General features: G+C 53.1%; 1 protein-coding gene across 1 annotated transcript; it reads left to right on the plus strand.

Annotated features, from left to right (window-relative positions):
- The first annotated feature begins 520 nt into the window (after positions 1-520).
- On the plus strand, positions 521-10,657 carry LOC127033797 (serine/threonine-protein kinase pim-1-like). The gene is made up of 6 exons (XM_050921984.1): positions 521-602; positions 1,829-1,935; positions 2,181-2,231; positions 6,980-7,346; positions 9,338-9,514; positions 10,500-10,657. Exons 1-6 carry the CDS (start codon positions 521-523, stop codon positions 10,655-10,657), a joined length of 942 nt encoding a protein of 313 aa, XP_050777941.1.
- Positions 10,658-16,857: the final 6,200 nt, after the last annotated feature.

Consider the following 16,857-nt stretch of genomic DNA (forward strand, 5'->3'; position numbering starts at 1 on the left):
TCTTTCTTAAGTGTCTAGGTGGGGGGATCAGGGTGTGTGATTGTTGCAGAGCCCTAGAGGGCCGGTGTGATGGTGTCTGTACAGAGAATGGCCAACACCCTGTGTCCTGGCAACTAATGGCCTGGGCTCCTTCCCTGCAGGTGCCACCTGAAGGTGTTGGAGAACAGAGGGATCAGGGGATTCCTGGTCAGGGAAAGACACAAACTGGAGAGTCTGGCTGGGGAAATGGAGGGAGACCCAGCCCAGGCAGGGCACTGGGCTCCCTGCCCCCCAAGATGGACCTGGCTAAGGGGTCCTGTTTCCTGTATCTACAAGCTCTGTTTTAGACCATCTTCCTGTCATCTAATAAACCTGTTTTACTGGCTGGCTGAGAGTCTCAGAGAATCACAGGAAGGGGGGTGCAGGGCCGTGACTCCCCCACACTCCGTGACACCAAGTCACCTGTTACTGGACGCTATGATAAAATTACCAGTGTTTCTCTATTGAAAGGAAAGTCCTGGAGTAAGGGGACAGGGTGGGGATGCTGCTCTCCAAGACCAACTCGCTGGCCAACCTGTGCTCCGGGTCCGATGGGGAACTGCACCCAGCCAAGCTACAGCCAGGTGAGGCTCAGTTGGGTTCAGTTTGGTTTGGATGGACCGCAGGGGTGGGGGTCTGCAGCGGGGGGGCCCGGAACAGGCCAGGATCAGTTTGGGAGGCGCCCTGTCCTGCTAGGCATTGGAGAGGCTCATAGAGGAGTCTGATTCAGTTTGGGTTGCAAGGAAGTCTGATCTGGTTTGGGGGAGGGATGTGGGTCTGGTCCGGTTTGGGGGGGTGGGGCATGTTCTGAGGAGGGATGGGGGTCTGCTCTGGTTTGGCTTGGGGAGAGATGTGGGTCTGCTCTAGTTTTGGGGTGGGGTGGGGGTTCGTTCTGAGGAGGGATGTGGGTCTGGTCTGGTTTGGCTTGGGGAGGGATGTGGGTCTGGTCCGGTTTGGGACGGGGGGTCATTCTGAGGAGTGATGTGGGTCTGGTCTGGTTTTGGCGGTGGGTATCGTTCTGAGGAGGGATGTGGGTCTGGTCCGGTTTGGCTTGGGGAGGGATGTGGGTCTGGTCCGGTTTGGGACGGGGGGTCATTCTGAGGAGGGATGTGGGTCTGGTCCAGTTTTGGGGGGTCGTTCTGATGAGGGATGGGGGGTCTGCTCCGGTTTGGCCGGGGGAGGGGTGTGGGTCTGGTCTGGTTTTGGGGGGTGGGGGGTCATTCTGAGGAGTGATGTGGGTCTGGTTTGGTTTTGGGGGGTGGGAGTTGTTCTGAGGAGGGATGTGGGTCTGCTCCGGTTTGGCTTGGGGAGGGATGTGGGTCTGGTCCGATTTGGGGGATCGGGGTCATTCTGAGGAGGGATGGGGGTCTACTCTGGTTTGGCTTGGGGAGGGATGTGGGTCTAGTCTGGTTTTGGGGGGTGGGGGGTCATTCTGAGGAGGGATGTGGGTATGGTCTGGTTTTGGGGATGGGGGTCGTTCTGAGGAGAGATGTGGGTCTGCTCTGTTTTGGCTTGGGGAGGGATGTGGGTCTGGTCTGGTTTTGGGGTGGGGGGGTCTGGGGTTGTGCTCCAGTTTGGCTTGGGGAGCGATGTGGGTCTGGTCCGGTTTTCGGGTGTGGGAGGTTGTTCTGAGGAGGGATGGGGGTCTGCTCCGGTTTGGCTTGGGGAGAGATGTGGGTCTGTTCCGGTTTTGGGGGGTTAGGAGTCGTTCTGAGGAGGAATGAGGGTCTGGCCTGGTTTGGAGAGTTGGCCTGGTCTTTTGAGGACACAGCTGGGTCTGATCCTGGTGTCTGTGCCTCTCTGCCTGCAGGGAAGGAGAAGGAGCCGCTGGAGAAGCTGTACCAGGTGGGCCCGCTGCTGGGCAGGGGTGGCTTTGGTTCTGTCTACTCGGGCACCCGCCTGTCGGACAGCGCCCCGGTGAGTAGAACCTGGACAGGGACCCCCCCCACCCCACCCCACCCCACCTCTGAAGCCCGCTCCCCATGCTGCTCTATAGAGCTCCACCTTTGGTGAGAGACCCGTCCCTTACCTCGTTACATCTCCTTTGCTTTGCCCTGGCATAGCCACCATCTTGCCTCCTCTTCACTGGTCCCTTGTTTGCCTTCCCTCTTTCTGGGGTTGCCTGACCCGATTCTGATTGGCTGGTTCTGGTTGTGTCCTAGGTAGCTATCAAGCATGTGGACCGGGACTGCGTTTCTGACTGGGGAGAGCTGGTAAGTGTCTTGGGCAGGGATATCTGCTGTGGCTCTGCATTGCATGGTCTTGGCTCTGTAGTGAAGGTGTCATAGGTAGCTGTCACGGAGTCCCCGGGCGATGCTCTGGAAATGCTCCCCACAAAGCCAATCAGGACTTTGGGGAGCCTCCTCTCCCTTGGAGCAGACTTTAGGGCAGGAAGCTCACACGGAGCATTCAGCAGGTGCCCCTCCATGTGCTTCCCCCAGCGAGTCCGCCCAGGCAGGGTCCTGGGGAAGCCACAGGGTCCTGCACCCCCACTTTGCAGTCAGACGTGACTCTCAGCCAGCCAGTAACACAGAGGTTTATTAGATGACAGGAACACAGTCCAAAACGGGTCTTGCCAGTACAGACCACAAGACCCCCCCTTAGTTAGGTCCGTCTGGGGCCCCAGGGAGGCCACAGCCCCGCTGGGAGGCTCGAGCCTCCTTGGGGCTCCCCTCCATTTTTCAATCAGCTTCCAAAAACTCCCAAACCCCCTCCAGCCCCTCCTCTCTGGGCTGTTTCTCTTTCCCGGGCCAGGAGGTCACCTGATCTCTCTGTCTCCAACACCTTTAACATCCCGTGGCGGGGGGAAGGGCCTGGCCATTAGTTGCCAGGTGACAGAGGGTCGGCCAGAGCTGAGCCCTCCCACAGTAATCAGAGGGAACCTTAAAACCTGTCCCACTTCATCACACCTCTCCCCCCTTCGAGACTGAACTGAGCGGGGTCACTTCAGCCAGTGACCTGGGGAAATTCGAACCTACCTACATTCCCATGGATGCCCCAGCGTCCCCCCCCTCGTGGGGGAAGAGTTACACCAGGCCCTTCCAGTTTCCTGCCCCCCTTTAGGTTGCGGGTGCTCGATGGCACCCGTAGTCTGCAGTGGGAAGGCTTATGTGGCTCATGTCCTTTCCCCACCCTAATACCCCTGGGGTTCAAACTGGGCTGAGGTCTTCTCCCTGCGTTCCAGTCTGAGGGGCTGTGATTCGGGCTCTCTTGGTTCAGAGTCCCCCCTTTTGACCCTGGCTCCCCTCTGGAAAGGCTCCTCTGTGCTGGGCAAGGGTCCTACAGCCATTTTCTCCTTGTCTCGGGCCTTCCCCACCCCTCCGGCAGGGGTCACAGGAGCGGCAGTGCAGCCAGACATGAGTAAAGACCGCAGGCCAGTAAAAGTTGCGTAGCAGCTTCTGCTGGGTACGCCAGGTTCCCTGGTGCCCTGAGAGGGGGATGTCATGGGCCCGGCACAGCAGCTGGCGGCAGTACTTCCGGGGTACCACCAGCTGCCTCCTGATCCCCCCTGACTCCATTTTCCCTGGGGGAGCCCATTGTCGGTACAGGAACCCCTTCTCCAACAGGAACTTTTTCCAGCCAATTCCTCCCATGGTCTGTACCACACTGAGGTCGGCCAGGGCCCTTATCTTCCACAAGGAGGGATCTTTCTGCAACTCAGCCTGGAACTCAGCAGCTGGGGCAGCAATGGGGACCTGCTCTCTCTCACCGGCTGGGTCTGAAGCTGCAGCCTCCTTGAGCTATGTCTCTGGGCATTCCCTCCCCACCAGGGCAGGGTTCTGCTCCTCGGGCAAGGTACCCTTCCCGAGGTCAGGGCACAGTGTTCCATGCAGGCTTGGGCTACAGGTCACGACCAGGGCACCCTGGGGGTTGCTTGGCCAGTTCTCCATGTCCCCCCCCTTAACACCTCAGTGGGTAAATGGAGGTGCATTCCTACTTTCTTGGAGCCCTCCTTGTCCCCCCATTTCAAGTGTACTCTTGCCACAGGAACCTTGAATGGGGTCCAACCCACCCCCATCAGGGTCAGATAGGATGTTGGGCATCACCTGATCTGGAGCTACCACCTCGGGCCGGGCCAGTGTTACCTCAGGGCCCATGTCCATAGACCTTCCTCCCATCCACCTCCAGGGCAACAAAGCACTCGCTCTGCAGGGACAGCCCAGTGCCCACCCTGTAAACGAAAAACCTGATGTCCGGAGCATCCAGCTCTGTGGAGGAGGTGGCCTGGGGCCCTCCTCCCTCCTGAACAGTTGATAAGCTGCCAGCCCCCATTTCCTGGGAAACCTGCCCCTTGTCCAGCTGGGCCGCTACCCAGTTAACCCTCTGTGGGTTCAGTTTGCTTGGTCTGTACCTGAGCCTGGGGCACTGGGTCTGTTTGTGCCCTCTTTGGCCACAGTGATAGCAGCCCATGTCCCACTGGTCCCCTCAAGCTGGTCGGTTGGCCCTGATGCCGGATGTTCTCCTTGGGAGGGGGTTCTCCACGTTTTCCTTATGGGAGGTCCCAGGATCACTCTCTTTCTGCATCGCGGTGGGCCTGTTCCTTTGGGACTCCTCCCTGCCACCCCCCCGACTGGCTCTTCACAAACTCATCGGCCAACTGCCCTGCATGTCGCGGGTTCTCTGGCTTTTGGTCCCTCAACCACAGCCTCAGGTCGGATGGGCACCGCTCATACAGTTGCTCCAGTACCAGCAGTTTAACCAGGTCCCCCTTCGTCTGGGCCCCATCTGCCCACTTGCTGGCGTATCCCTCCATGCGGACGGGTAGCTGCAGATATGAGACCTCAGGGGTTTTATCCTGACTCCGGAACCTCTCCCGGTACATCTCAGGAGTCAGCCCAAACTCCTGCTTGAATAGTTTGTAGTTCCCTTTCTCCTCCTCTCCCAGCTGGCGGTACAATGCCACGGCCTTGGGGTCCAGTAAGGGGGTGAGAACCCGGAACCTGTCCGCAGGATCTACCTGGTGCAGCTCGCAGGCCGTCTCAAAAGCATCCAGGAAGTCATCCATGTCCTCCCCCTCCTTACGCTGGGCCAGGATGCACTTATCCAAGCTCTGTGCCATCCTGGGCCCCCCCTCGCTCACCGCAGTCGGGGGCCCGCTGCCCCTCAGCCTCACCAGTTCCAGCTCATGCTGATGCTGTCATTCTTCATGTTCCCTCTGTCTCTCTTTTTCCTCCAGCTCCCATTGTCTTTGTCTCTCCTCATGCTGCCTCTGTTTCTCACGATCCTCCAGCTCTCTCATTTTTAGCTCTCTCTCTCACTTCAGCCACTTCTGCTCCACGGATGCCGAGCGTCGCCGGGATTATCCCCTGCTGGGGGGTGAGCTTTGCCGGGAGGATCCCCTGCTGGCTGGGGGTTTCACGGCGCCCTCGGTATTCGCTGGGCTCCTCCCTGCCCTTCCCCTAGGCATAGGAAGAGGGGGTCTCGGGAAGCCCTCAGCCGCCAGCTGACCACTCCCACACAGGTGCCTGTGCTGCATCTTCCAGGCTGCTTCCCTCAGAGACAGGGATCAGTTCATTCAAGCGATCTCTCTACTCCAGCTGGGCAATCAGCTGGTCTTTGGTGAGCCTCCCCCTGCACAGCCCCCTCTGCTTGCACAGTTCCACCAGGTCGCCCTTAAGGCGCTTGGCATACATCTTCCTGCTGGCCACTCGCAGGCCTGGGTGCTCACCGCTCCCCATGGTTTCCAGGGAGACCCCAAGCGTGCCAGTCCTTGAGGTCATCACCTCTCTGCCAGGGTCGAGTGGCAGACTCCTCTGCCCGTAGGACTGCTCGCTGCGATCCCCCAGGGGACCCTGTTCCTGCGAGAGCCTTCTCTCTGGTCACACACTCCCAAAGGTTAATCATCCCCTAAAACTGTCTCTCTCTGAATCTTCGGCATGCCTGGGCCCCATCAATCCCCTTCGTTTTACTGCTCCCCAGTCACTTACTGCAAGAAGCGCTGTCCATGGGGTGCAGTAGATCCCACCCCTGCCACCAGTTGTCACGGAGTCCCCGGGTGATGCTCTGGAACTGCTCCCCACAAAGCCAGTCAGGACTTTGAGGAGACTCCTCTCCCTTGGAGCAGACTGTCTTTAGGGCAGGAAGCTCACACGCAGCATTCAGCATGTGCCCCTCCATGTGCTTCCCCCAGCGAGCCCACCCGGGCAGGGTCCTGGGGAAGCCACAGGGCCCTGCACCCCCACTTTGCAGTCAGACATGACTCTCAGCCAGCCAGTAAAACAGAGGTTTATTTGATGACAGGAACACAGTCCAGAACGGGTCTTGCCAGTACAGACCACAAGACCCCCCTTAGTTAGGTCCGTCTGGGGCCCCAGGGAGGCCACAGCCCCGCTGGGAGGCCCGAGGCTCCTCAAGGCTCCCCTCCATTTTCCAATCAGCTTCCAAAAACTCCCAAACCCCCTCCAGCCCCTCTTCTCTGAGCTGTGTCTCTTTCCCGGGCCAGGAGGTCACCTGATCTCTCTGTCTCCAACACCTTTAACATCCCGTGGCAGGGGGGAAGGGCCTGGCCATTAGTTGCCAGGTGACAGAGGGTCGGCCAGAGCTGACCCCCCCCCCAGTGATCAGAGAGAACCTTAAAATCAATCCCACTTCATCATACCTCTCCCCCCTTCGAGACTGAACTGAGTGGGGTCACTTTAGCCAGTGCCCTGGGGAAGTTCAAACCTACGCACGTTCCCAGGGATGCCCCAGCATCCCCCTCTTCATGGGGGAAGAGTTACACCAGGCTCTTCCAATTTCCTGCCCCCCTTTAGGTCGTGGGTGTTCAATGGCATCCATAGTCTGCGGGGAGGAAGGGCCTGGCCATTAGTTGCCAGGTGACAGAGGGTCGGCCAGAGCTGAGGCCCCCCCCACAGTATTCAGAGAGAACTTTAAAACCAGTCCCAGTTCATCACAGTAGCTGTTGACTTTGTGGGTCGATTTGCCTACCTCTGATGGAGCTCTCCTTTCTCTCTCTCTGAAGCCTTGCGGGAGCAGAGTGCCCATGGAGATCCTGCTCCTGAAGAAAGTGGGCTCAGGCTTCCGGGGAATCATTCCACTCTTGGACTGGTTTGAGAGACCGGACAGCTTTATCTTGGTTTTGGAGCGACCGGATCCTGTGCAGGACCTGTTTGACTTCATCACGGAGCGGGGTGCTCTCCCCGAGGAGCAGGCCCGCAGCTTTTTCCGCCAGGTTGTGGAGGCGGTTCAGCACTGTCATAGCTGTGGGGTATTGCACCGAGATATCAAAGATGAGAACATCCTGGTTGATCTGAACAGCTGGGAACTTAAACTCATAGATTTTGGGTCTGGGGCATTACTCAAGGACACAGTGTACACTAATTTTGATGGTGAGTGTCTATTTCCATCCCCTTCTATTTTATCTGCATAGGGACGGAATCCAGGGAAATTCATCTTTGAAATGAGTTGTTCTCTGCCTGTAAATGTTCAGTAACTTCCCAGCCAGGGAATGGTTTGTTCCTCCTCCCCCTGCCATTCTCATTTGCTAAATATACTCTTGTGTGATGTGCAGCTTTGATACCTTTGGGGCTTTCCTCCCTGCCTTGTATCTAAAAAGCATTTTACAAATGTGTTTGCCCTTTTGTTGGGTGTTAACCGGTGGTAGCTGCCCATGTCATGCAGGGGCTGGGGGTGGGGGCACATGGCAGAAACCAGGTGTGAACTCACAAGCATCAATCTCTGGAGTCCTAGTGAGCAATAAGAGGAGAAAGTTGGGCTCTGGTTCCAGTGATTTGGTTTTCTCTAGGTCCATGACATCTGTAGCATTTCACCAGGGGTCTGGCTGGTATTCCACCCTCCAGGGGTGGTGCAAACAGGATCTGCCTCACCTCCTAGTTGGGGAAAGTTAAACCTCTCTGCAGCCATGGCTGCTCAGGTGTTGGATCCTACCCTAATCTACCAGCTAGAATGCAGGGGAGGGGAAGTCCCCTCCTCCCAAGGATAAAGAAGAGGGCTCTTGTGCAGTTTCTTTCTGTGGGGATGGATGGACATCAATATGGGGAGGGGATCAAGAGGAGAAGCTGCTGTCTCCGCCATCTCACTAAATTATTCATTTCATTGGAAAGTTGTGTTTTGTTATGGGATGAATGTTGTGAAATAGGATCGGTGGGAGATCTGCTTACAGCTGGCTCCCTTTCCTCTGCTCCCCAAAGGCACCTGAGTCAGATCTTTGGGGAGGGGGGAGCCAGACCCAGGGAGGACTGTTTGACATTGGAGCAAGGATGCAGGGATCTGCGTGGGGGACAAATAAACAGAGCAGCAGGAATTCTTTCTGATGCACTTGAAAGGCACATTCAGGATAGGGCCGTTGACTTTCAAAAAACCAGATCACTGTTTGTTGTTGAGGGTTTGTTCTGCTTCTGCCCTGCAGGATGGGTGCTGCATTTTTTGTTTTTAATGTAACGGTTGATGACAAGGGATGGGTTTGCCCCTCCCAACCACCCATCTCCTGCAGAATTTCCCAAGCTAGTGGTGCCTCTGGTGGAACATCAGGTTTCTTTTTACAACCCAAAGTTTGTAAACAACAGTCACGTGGCCAGAAACCAGACTAGGAGCTCTGACCTCAGTCTCCTCTTCCTGCCAGAAGGGAAGAGATCAGATACAACAAAGGCAAAGGGCGTAAGCCTCTGCAGAGGCCAAAACCAGGGTTCCAAGCATAATTATCACATGCACAACGGTACAAACTAAAACCACTCCCTTGAAGTTGTACAACAAACCTTTGTCCCCAGCTCTGGAGTAGGCAGGCTTTATCCCTGGCTGACTCAACAGTAGTCAGTGCCAGAAAAGGAATAAACTCTTCAAGATATCTGCCCTTCTTTGGGTTAAGCAAGGAAACCCTTTTATGTAGAAAGGACTATAAGGCTGTCTGGGGTCCTTGTTGTGCAGTAGACAAGGCCGCAGCCCCTCCCAGAATGCTTTGGCTGCACTGGGTCACCATGGACTGAAGTATCTGCAACCTGCCTCTCTCTTTACCTCACTGAGAAATGGTTACATTGACAGAGATGAAGTCAGGATAACGGTGGCCTTAAGAAACCTGTTACTTATTGTGGCTTGTATTGCAGCTGAAAAACATGGTTGTTTGCACTCCATTTGGTTCTGCTTCATTTGTAGTCTAAGCACCTAGGGGTTTAAATCCCAATCAAAGTGGGCTGAAAGTTAAACAATGCTAAGATATTGCAACCTAAATTGGGGGCTGAAGTACCTGACTTGGTCTCTTGGTCACCCTGATAACACCTGAACAAATCATTAATAAATGGTTGCTCTACTTAGGGTAAGAGATGAAATATTTCTGCTAACCGTGCTCCTCTGATCTCCTCTACAGGGACCAGAGTGTACAGCCCTCCAGAATGGATCCTCAATCACCAATACCATGCCACGTCAGCCACAGTCTGGTCTCTGGGGGTCCTGCTGTATGACATGGTCTGCGGGATTCTCCCCTTTGAACATGATGAGGAGATTATTAAGGGCCGGGTCTGCTTTCGGCGGCGCATCTCTCCAGGTGAGCACACTCTTTTGTAGTGTTAGAGCTGGGCGAACAACTGCTTAGCCTGAATGCCACACTGACAGAGCGATAATATGATGACTTAGAGGTGCACTTACCATCACTTCATGCAACCAACGAGACATGCAAGGCATAGTCTGTGATCTAGTGGTCCCTTCATGTCTTGAACTCAATGAGATGCTTCATGCTATTGAATCCCAGGGAAATGCTGGGGATCCCGCTGTCTTCCCTGCCTTAGACAGCTGCTTCAGGGCTCACTGTTGTCGTTCACTTCAGCACTTGACTCTCCTGCCACTCGCTGGGGTCTTTAATGTGGCTACTGCCGCTGGCTGATGAAGCAGTCTTACAGAAAGTGGAAATGACAAAACAGCATGAACCGAATAGCTCTCCAGTTAAATCATCTCACCGGGGAAGGGAAAGTTGATTTTTGCTATTAGCCTGCGTATGAATGGCGGGGTAGGATGGCCTGCTCATGGACTTGCACTGCTAATTTGGTCCCTTGTGTATTTTTGGAGTCTCCATCCAAAGATGGGACCTGGTTCACCTACGTAGTAGGGTGCGGGAAGTAACTAAGAAACCACATCTAGGGCAGGTCTACACTCCGGCTGGAATCGATGCTGTGAGATCGAGCTGGGGGGGGGGTCGATTTATTGTGTCTAGTCTAGACGTGATAAATTGACCTCTGAGCGCACTCCCGTCGACTCCTGTACTCCAACACCACAAGAGGCGCAGACGGAGTCGATGGGGGGATGGCAGCTGTCGACTCACCATCATAAAGACACGGCAGTTGCGTATCCTAGATCAATTCCCCCCCTCCCCTAGTGGAGACCAGGGCCTAGCCACAGCCATGGTCATCTGTCCTGTGAAGCAAGAAAGGCAGATCCCAAAGCAGGCTTGCAGGTGGTAAAAGAGGGAGGCTTGCAGGCTTCCCAGACATTACTCAGCAGCACATTCTCACTGACTGCTTGTTTTCTCTCCCCAGAGTGCCAGCACCTCATTAAATGGTGTCTGGACTTGAGGCCTTCAGAGAGGCCATCCTTGGAAGACCTTCTAAATCATTCATGGATGCAAGACATCCCTTTGCCACAGAAAACAGCAGAGATGCACCAGCACAATCGAATTCCAGAGTCTGGCAAATAGCAGTTCCTCTCATCCATTGGGTGTGAAAGAGAAAACACTTGCCAGTGGCTGCCTGCCTATTACATGGGAACATTCATATCTCATTCCAGAAGCCAGCTAACTGGCAATTCTTCTGAGAGGCTGGAGGTTAAGCCCTGCCTTACTTGATGTCTTGCCCAGGGGCAGTTCCAGGCCCCAGCACACCAAGCACGTACTTGGGGTGGCAAGCCGCGGGGGGAGCTCTGCCAGCGCCGCAAGGGGGGCAGGCAGGCTGCCTTCTGTGGCACGCCTGTGGAAGGTCCGCTGGTCCCGCGGCTTCAGAGGACACCTGCGGGAAGTCCGCCGAAGCTGCGGGACCAGCGGACCCTCCATTGGCAAACTGCCAGAGGCAGCCTGCCTGCCGTGCTTGGGGCAGCAAAATTCCTAGAGCTGCCCCTGGTCTTGCCAGTAGACTTTTTGTTTTGTTAATATTGTAAAGGGGAATTCAGAAATCCTGTTGTGGTTTTTTTATATATGCAGTTTTAAATAAAAATGAATCACTTGACTTAACCTGAGACCTTGTCTCTTTCGGGTGGAATAAAACTGTCAGTTTGACAGCGCGGAGAAGCAGTAAACATCAGTGCTACATTGGGGCTGCAGTATGTTACCCATGGACGTGGCACATCGGATGCTGACCATCCGTGTCAGGGCACAGTGTGTTTCAGTAACACGGATTCTGTGGGGTGGGCTCTGGAGACACTAATGCTTCACATCCGTGAAGGGATTGTTAATAATTGCCTGTTACGGATGTCTGATTCGTTAAGTACTATCACCATCTACAGCCGGGTTGGGACTGGCCCAGAGCTATGGGGGCTGTTGGGGTCCAGGTTAGGAGACCTTGGTCGTTTCCACACTCTTCAGCATAAACATGCTGGGCTTCCCCTCATTAGACTAAAGTGCCCACACCTTGCGGGCAACTGCCTATCAGTATGAACAGTGACTTGTGCAGCACTGAATCTAATGCAAACTTTAAAACTCTGCTTTACCCTGGTGGAGCCAGGATCTATTCTTTCCCTGTTCCGTTTCAGGCTGCCTGCCTGTGGGCTGAATGGAACAGCACGCTCCCCCTGTCTATAATCTTCATGGCATTGCCTAAAACCGATGCCGTTAGTTCATGTGTAGGGCTGTCTAATGTTCAGAGATGGCGCATGACTGCAAGCATTGTTTGCAAAGTGCATTTCTTTTTAAGACCTTGTTGTTGGAGCCTCCCAGGGAAATATTTGACCTTCTCAGTGCACTATCCATTTGCTGCTGCTAATCTCCAGCAAGTTGCTTGCCACCAAGTGAGCGCTGGAGTTGCCTGGAGACTTCTAGGATGGGGCTGGAGTACTAGCATGAGCAGCAGGATATAGGAGTTCTATTCCTGCACCGCAATTTCCTTGCCATGTGCCTTGGGCCAAGTCATTTTCTGCTCTATGCCTCAGTTTCCCCACCTGTAAAGAGCCCCCTGTGCAGTCCTTGCAGGTTCCTTTGAGGAAAGGCAGTAGTGAGTTCATTTTTCAAACATCACCGTGGTGGGTGGAACAAGACAGCTCAGCTCCACATCTTCAGAGGCTGGGGCCTACTTCGCGTTGTGGTTTCCGTTTAACCACAGGCTCTTGTGCTAAACCAAGACAAACTTTATAGCTCCTTGTTTTGAGAAAGTCCATCTCACCCGTTTATAGCAGCAGATGAGTCTCTCGCGGTGAGTGAAATTTAGCTGGGCGCAGTTACCGTATCACAGCAAAACTGCTCCCCCACTGCGTGCGGGCTCTCCCTCCTTCCCCTAAACACTGCTCAGGTGCTACTCCCCTCCTTAGAAACCTCACCACAGAAAGGCCAAGTAAGATCAGAGGGACCAATGTGATGATAGCCACTATGCTTCCTGCTGCAGCTTATGTTGCTTGCCCGGCCCAGCCAGCTCAGTAGGAGGGAAATGCTGTCAGGGAGACATGACATCCAAATGGCACAGAGTACCTAATCCGGCCCTTTGCCAGGTAGGCAGAACTCCTCACTGAGCTTGGGAGTTAAATCTAAGAGCCTGGTTCAGGAAAACACTTAAACAGGTGCTGAGGCCCTGGGAAGTCAATGGCCCCTAACTGGTTACATTTACACTGCAGCTGGGAACACCCTAGAACAGGGGTAGGCAACCTATGGCGTGGGTGCCGAAGGCGGCATGGGAGCTGATTTTCAATGGCACTCACACTGGCCAGGTCCTGGCCACCGGTCCGGGAGGCTCTGCATTTTAATTTAATTTTACTTCTTAAATATTTTAAAAACCTTATTTACTTTACATACAACAATTGTTTAGTTATATATTATAGACTTATAGAATGAGACCTTCTAAAAATGTTAAAATGTATGACTGGCACATGAAACCTTAAATTAGAGTGAATAAATGAAGACTCAGCACAGCACTTCTGAAAGGTTGCCGACCTCTGCACTAGAAAATAGCAGTGTCGACATCTTGGTACCGGTGGAGGACCAATGGTAACATGGTTCCGCAGTAGTGGGGACGCAAGCTGCAAGCGAACGCAGGCTTTCTATATAGTGCGTATCATGAGATCAAATTAAAATGCAAAGCCACTTTTTTGAGTGGGCAAACTTTTTGGCCCGAGGGCCACATCAAGGTTCCAAAATTGTATGGAGGGCCAGGTAGGGAAGGCTGTGTCTCCCCAAACAGCCTGGCACTGCCCCCATCCAAGTCCCACCCACTTCCTGCTCCCTGACTGTCCTGCTCCTTGTCCCATGACTGCCCCCGCAAGATCCCTCCCACCACTGCCCTGGGACCCCACCCTGTTCCCTGTCCCATGACTGCCCTGACCCCTATCCACCCCACCCCCCTGCCGAGTCCTGACAGACCCCCAGAACTCCCACAATCCAAGCCCCCCGTTCCCTGTCCCCTGACCACCCCTACCCCATCCAACCCCCACCTTGCTCCCTGTCCCCTGATTGTCCCCAGGACTCCCTGCCCCTTATCCAACCCCCTCGGCCCCAGCCCCTTACCATGCTGATGAGTATTTGCTTCAGGTTGGGGGGCTGTCTGTAAGTGAGGACTGGCCTGTCTCCCAAGATCTGTAAGAGTGCTGGATCATCCTTCAGGATAGGTTGTAGATCTTTGATGATGCACTGGAGAAGTTTTAGTTGGGGGCTAAAGGTGACAGCTAGTGCGTTATGTTATTTTCTTTGTTGGGCCTGCCCTGTAGTAGGTGAGTTCTGGGTACTCTTCTGGCTCTGTTAACCTGTTTCTTCACTTCAGCAGGTGGATATTGTAGTTTTAAGAATGCTTGATAGAGATCTTGTAGGTGTTTGTCTCTGTCTGAGGGATTGGAGCAAACACGGTTGTATCTTAGAGCATGGCTGTAGACAATGGATCGTGTGGTGTGTCCTGGATGGAAACTGGAGGCATGTAGGTAAGTGTATTGGTCAGTGGTAATTAAGAAATGAAGCAAAGTCATAGGGTTTTTTGGTAAAATTTATACCCATTTCGCATGTAACTGCACAATATGTTTGTTGCACCACTAGCACAGAAAGCAAAGGAGAATTCTGGAGAATTTTAATAAAACTAGAGATCCCAATCTCGGTGCCAATGAAGGGAAAGTTAACACTCCAAATAATCCCAGTGTTGGGACAGCAGGACTGAAGTTTACAGGCTGAAGTTTTCAGTGTAATATGTCAGCATTATCTGAACAAAAGTATTCCTTGCCTTCCAAAGACAAGTTGACAGCAAATTGACGCAGGTTCAGTCTACCTGCTTTCTTCATTCCTTTCAGGATATGTGCTACTCCTTAGGTATGCCCAAACATTTGCAACTTTGCTCTCAAAAGATTTCCCTGAGAATTGTTTACAAGAGAAAACAGTCATTTGAGTGCAAACATGGCATGTACATTCATCTGAGACTCAACGTGGAGTTAGAAGGTATGAGCTGTACACGGCAGACCTATAAGCAGGGTAAACCTACATCAACAATGCATCATTCATTGACCAGTCACAAGACAGGCATGAATAAATCGCAGGCATGGGCATAATATTTCCCCATGCTTATCCTCCCCCCGTCCCCCCAGTTCCTTACATCTTGTCAAGTGCTGGAAATGGGCCATTTTCATTACCATGACAAACTGTTCTTTTTCTCTCCTGCTGACAACAGCTCACCTTGACTGATTGCTCTCCTTATAGTGTGTATGGTAACACTCATTGTTTCATGTTCTCTGTGTATATCTATATCTTCCTTCTGTATTTTCCACTACATGCATCTGATGAAGTGGGTTGTGGCCCATAAAAGCTTATGCTACAATAAATGTGTTAATCTCTAAGGTGTCACAAGTCCGTCTGTTCTTTTTGTGGATCCAGACGAACATGGCTGCTACGCTGAAACCTGTCATACACCTCTCAGTATCACCTCATGTCATAACATTTCTTCCCAGATCTGGACCTTAGCATCCAAAATATGGGTGTTAGCATGAAAACCTCCAAGCTTAGTTACCAGCTTGGACATGGTATCGCTGCCACCAGCTAAGAATTATACAGTGCCTAGCTTACTGTGGTCTCCCCAAAACCTTCCCTGGGGGACCACAAGACTCAGATTCCTTGAGTCTCACAACAAAGGGGAATAAACCCCCTCCCCTTGTTCCCTTGTTACTTCCTCCCAGGCTCCCCTCCCTGGACGACCCTAGGAGATTCCCTGCTTCCAGTCCTGGAAACACAAGTACCGAGAGATCTAATCTCTACCCCTCACCCAGAGGGTATGCAAAGTCAGGCTTAGTAAATCTAACACAAAGAGATTTTCCCCCTGACTTCTTCCTCCCACCAATTCCCTGGTGAGCTGCAGACTCAATTCCCTGGAGTCCCCACTAAAGAAAAACTCCGACAGGTCTTAAAAAGAAAGCTTTATATAAAAAGAAAGAAAAAGGACATAAAATATCTCTGTATTAAGGTGACAATATACAGGGTCAATTGCTTAAGAAAAAAAGTGAATAAACAGCCTTATTCCAAAAGAATACAATTTAACACATTCCAGCAACTACACACATGTAAATACAAAAAAATATATAAACCTATTGTCTTACTATCCTTGTACTTACAACTTGGAAACAGAAGATTAGAAAGCTAGGAGATAGAAAGATCACTCTCAGAGACGAGAAAAGGAACAGACCAAAAACAAAGGACTCACACCCAAAACTTCCCTCCACCCAGATTTGAAAAGTCTTGTTTCCTGACTGGTCCTCTGGTCAGGTGTTTGGTTCCCTGTGTTAACCCCTTACAGGTAAAAGAACATTAACCCTTAGCTATCTGTTTATGACACCTCATTCTCAGCTATGCCCTTCATCGGTCATTTTACTGTAATTTAACTAATCAATCCAAACATAATGTCACTTGATTATTTAACAAATTAGATCCCACCACTTTCATTGGTTTACACCCAGCAAAATTACTTCATCAGCAAAAAAAAAAAAAATCAACCAACCAGGCAGAGACCAGACAGATAAACAATAGCGAAATGGGGACCAATAAAATCACCATGATTACAGGCATGCAAACCATTTCAGAAATGCCTATGCAGTTATTGTAAAGACTCTTGATTATCCCACGCAGTTGAATGGCGGTGGTGTGGCACTGGGCATAGGGTGTCCGAGGGGTGGTGGGCATGGGGCTTGTGCGGGTCTTTGGGTGTAGGGATGCTGGGCGTAAAGGGTCTGAGGGGTGCTGAGGATGGGTGTTTTTATGGGTCTCTGGGGGTTGTGGTGCCGCACGTAGGAGGTTCGAGCGATGATGGGCGGGGGGGTCTCCAGGTGGCATGGTGCTGGGCATAGGGGGTCAGAGCGGTGCTGGGCAGGGGAGTTTCGTGGGGTCTCTTGGGGGTGTGGCGCTGGGCGCAGGGGGTCAGAGGGGTGGTGGGTGGGGGGTTGTGGGGGTTTCCAGGGGGTGTGGTGCTGGGCATAGGGGGTCAGAGCAGTGCTGGGCAGGGGGGTTTGTGGGGGTCTCTGGGTGGTGTGGCACTAGGCGCAGGGGGACTGGGTGGGGGGTTTGTGGGGGTCTCCAAGAGGGCGTGGCGCTGGGTGTTGGGGGTCAGGGGGTTTCTGGGCAGGATGATATGTGAGAGTCTCTGGGGCTGTGGTGATGGGCAGGGGGGTAGCATGGTGAAGCACAGGCCCTCCCCCAGGGAAAGAAGCATGATGGAAGTGCAGGGCCGGGCTGGCCAGTGT

Source organism: Gopherus flavomarginatus, chromosome 13 (genome assembly GCF_025201925.1).
Source record: "Gopherus flavomarginatus isolate rGopFla2 chromosome 13, rGopFla2.mat.asm, whole genome shotgun sequence".
Classification (NCBI taxonomy): domain Eukaryota; kingdom Metazoa; phylum Chordata; order Testudines; family Testudinidae; genus Gopherus; species Gopherus flavomarginatus.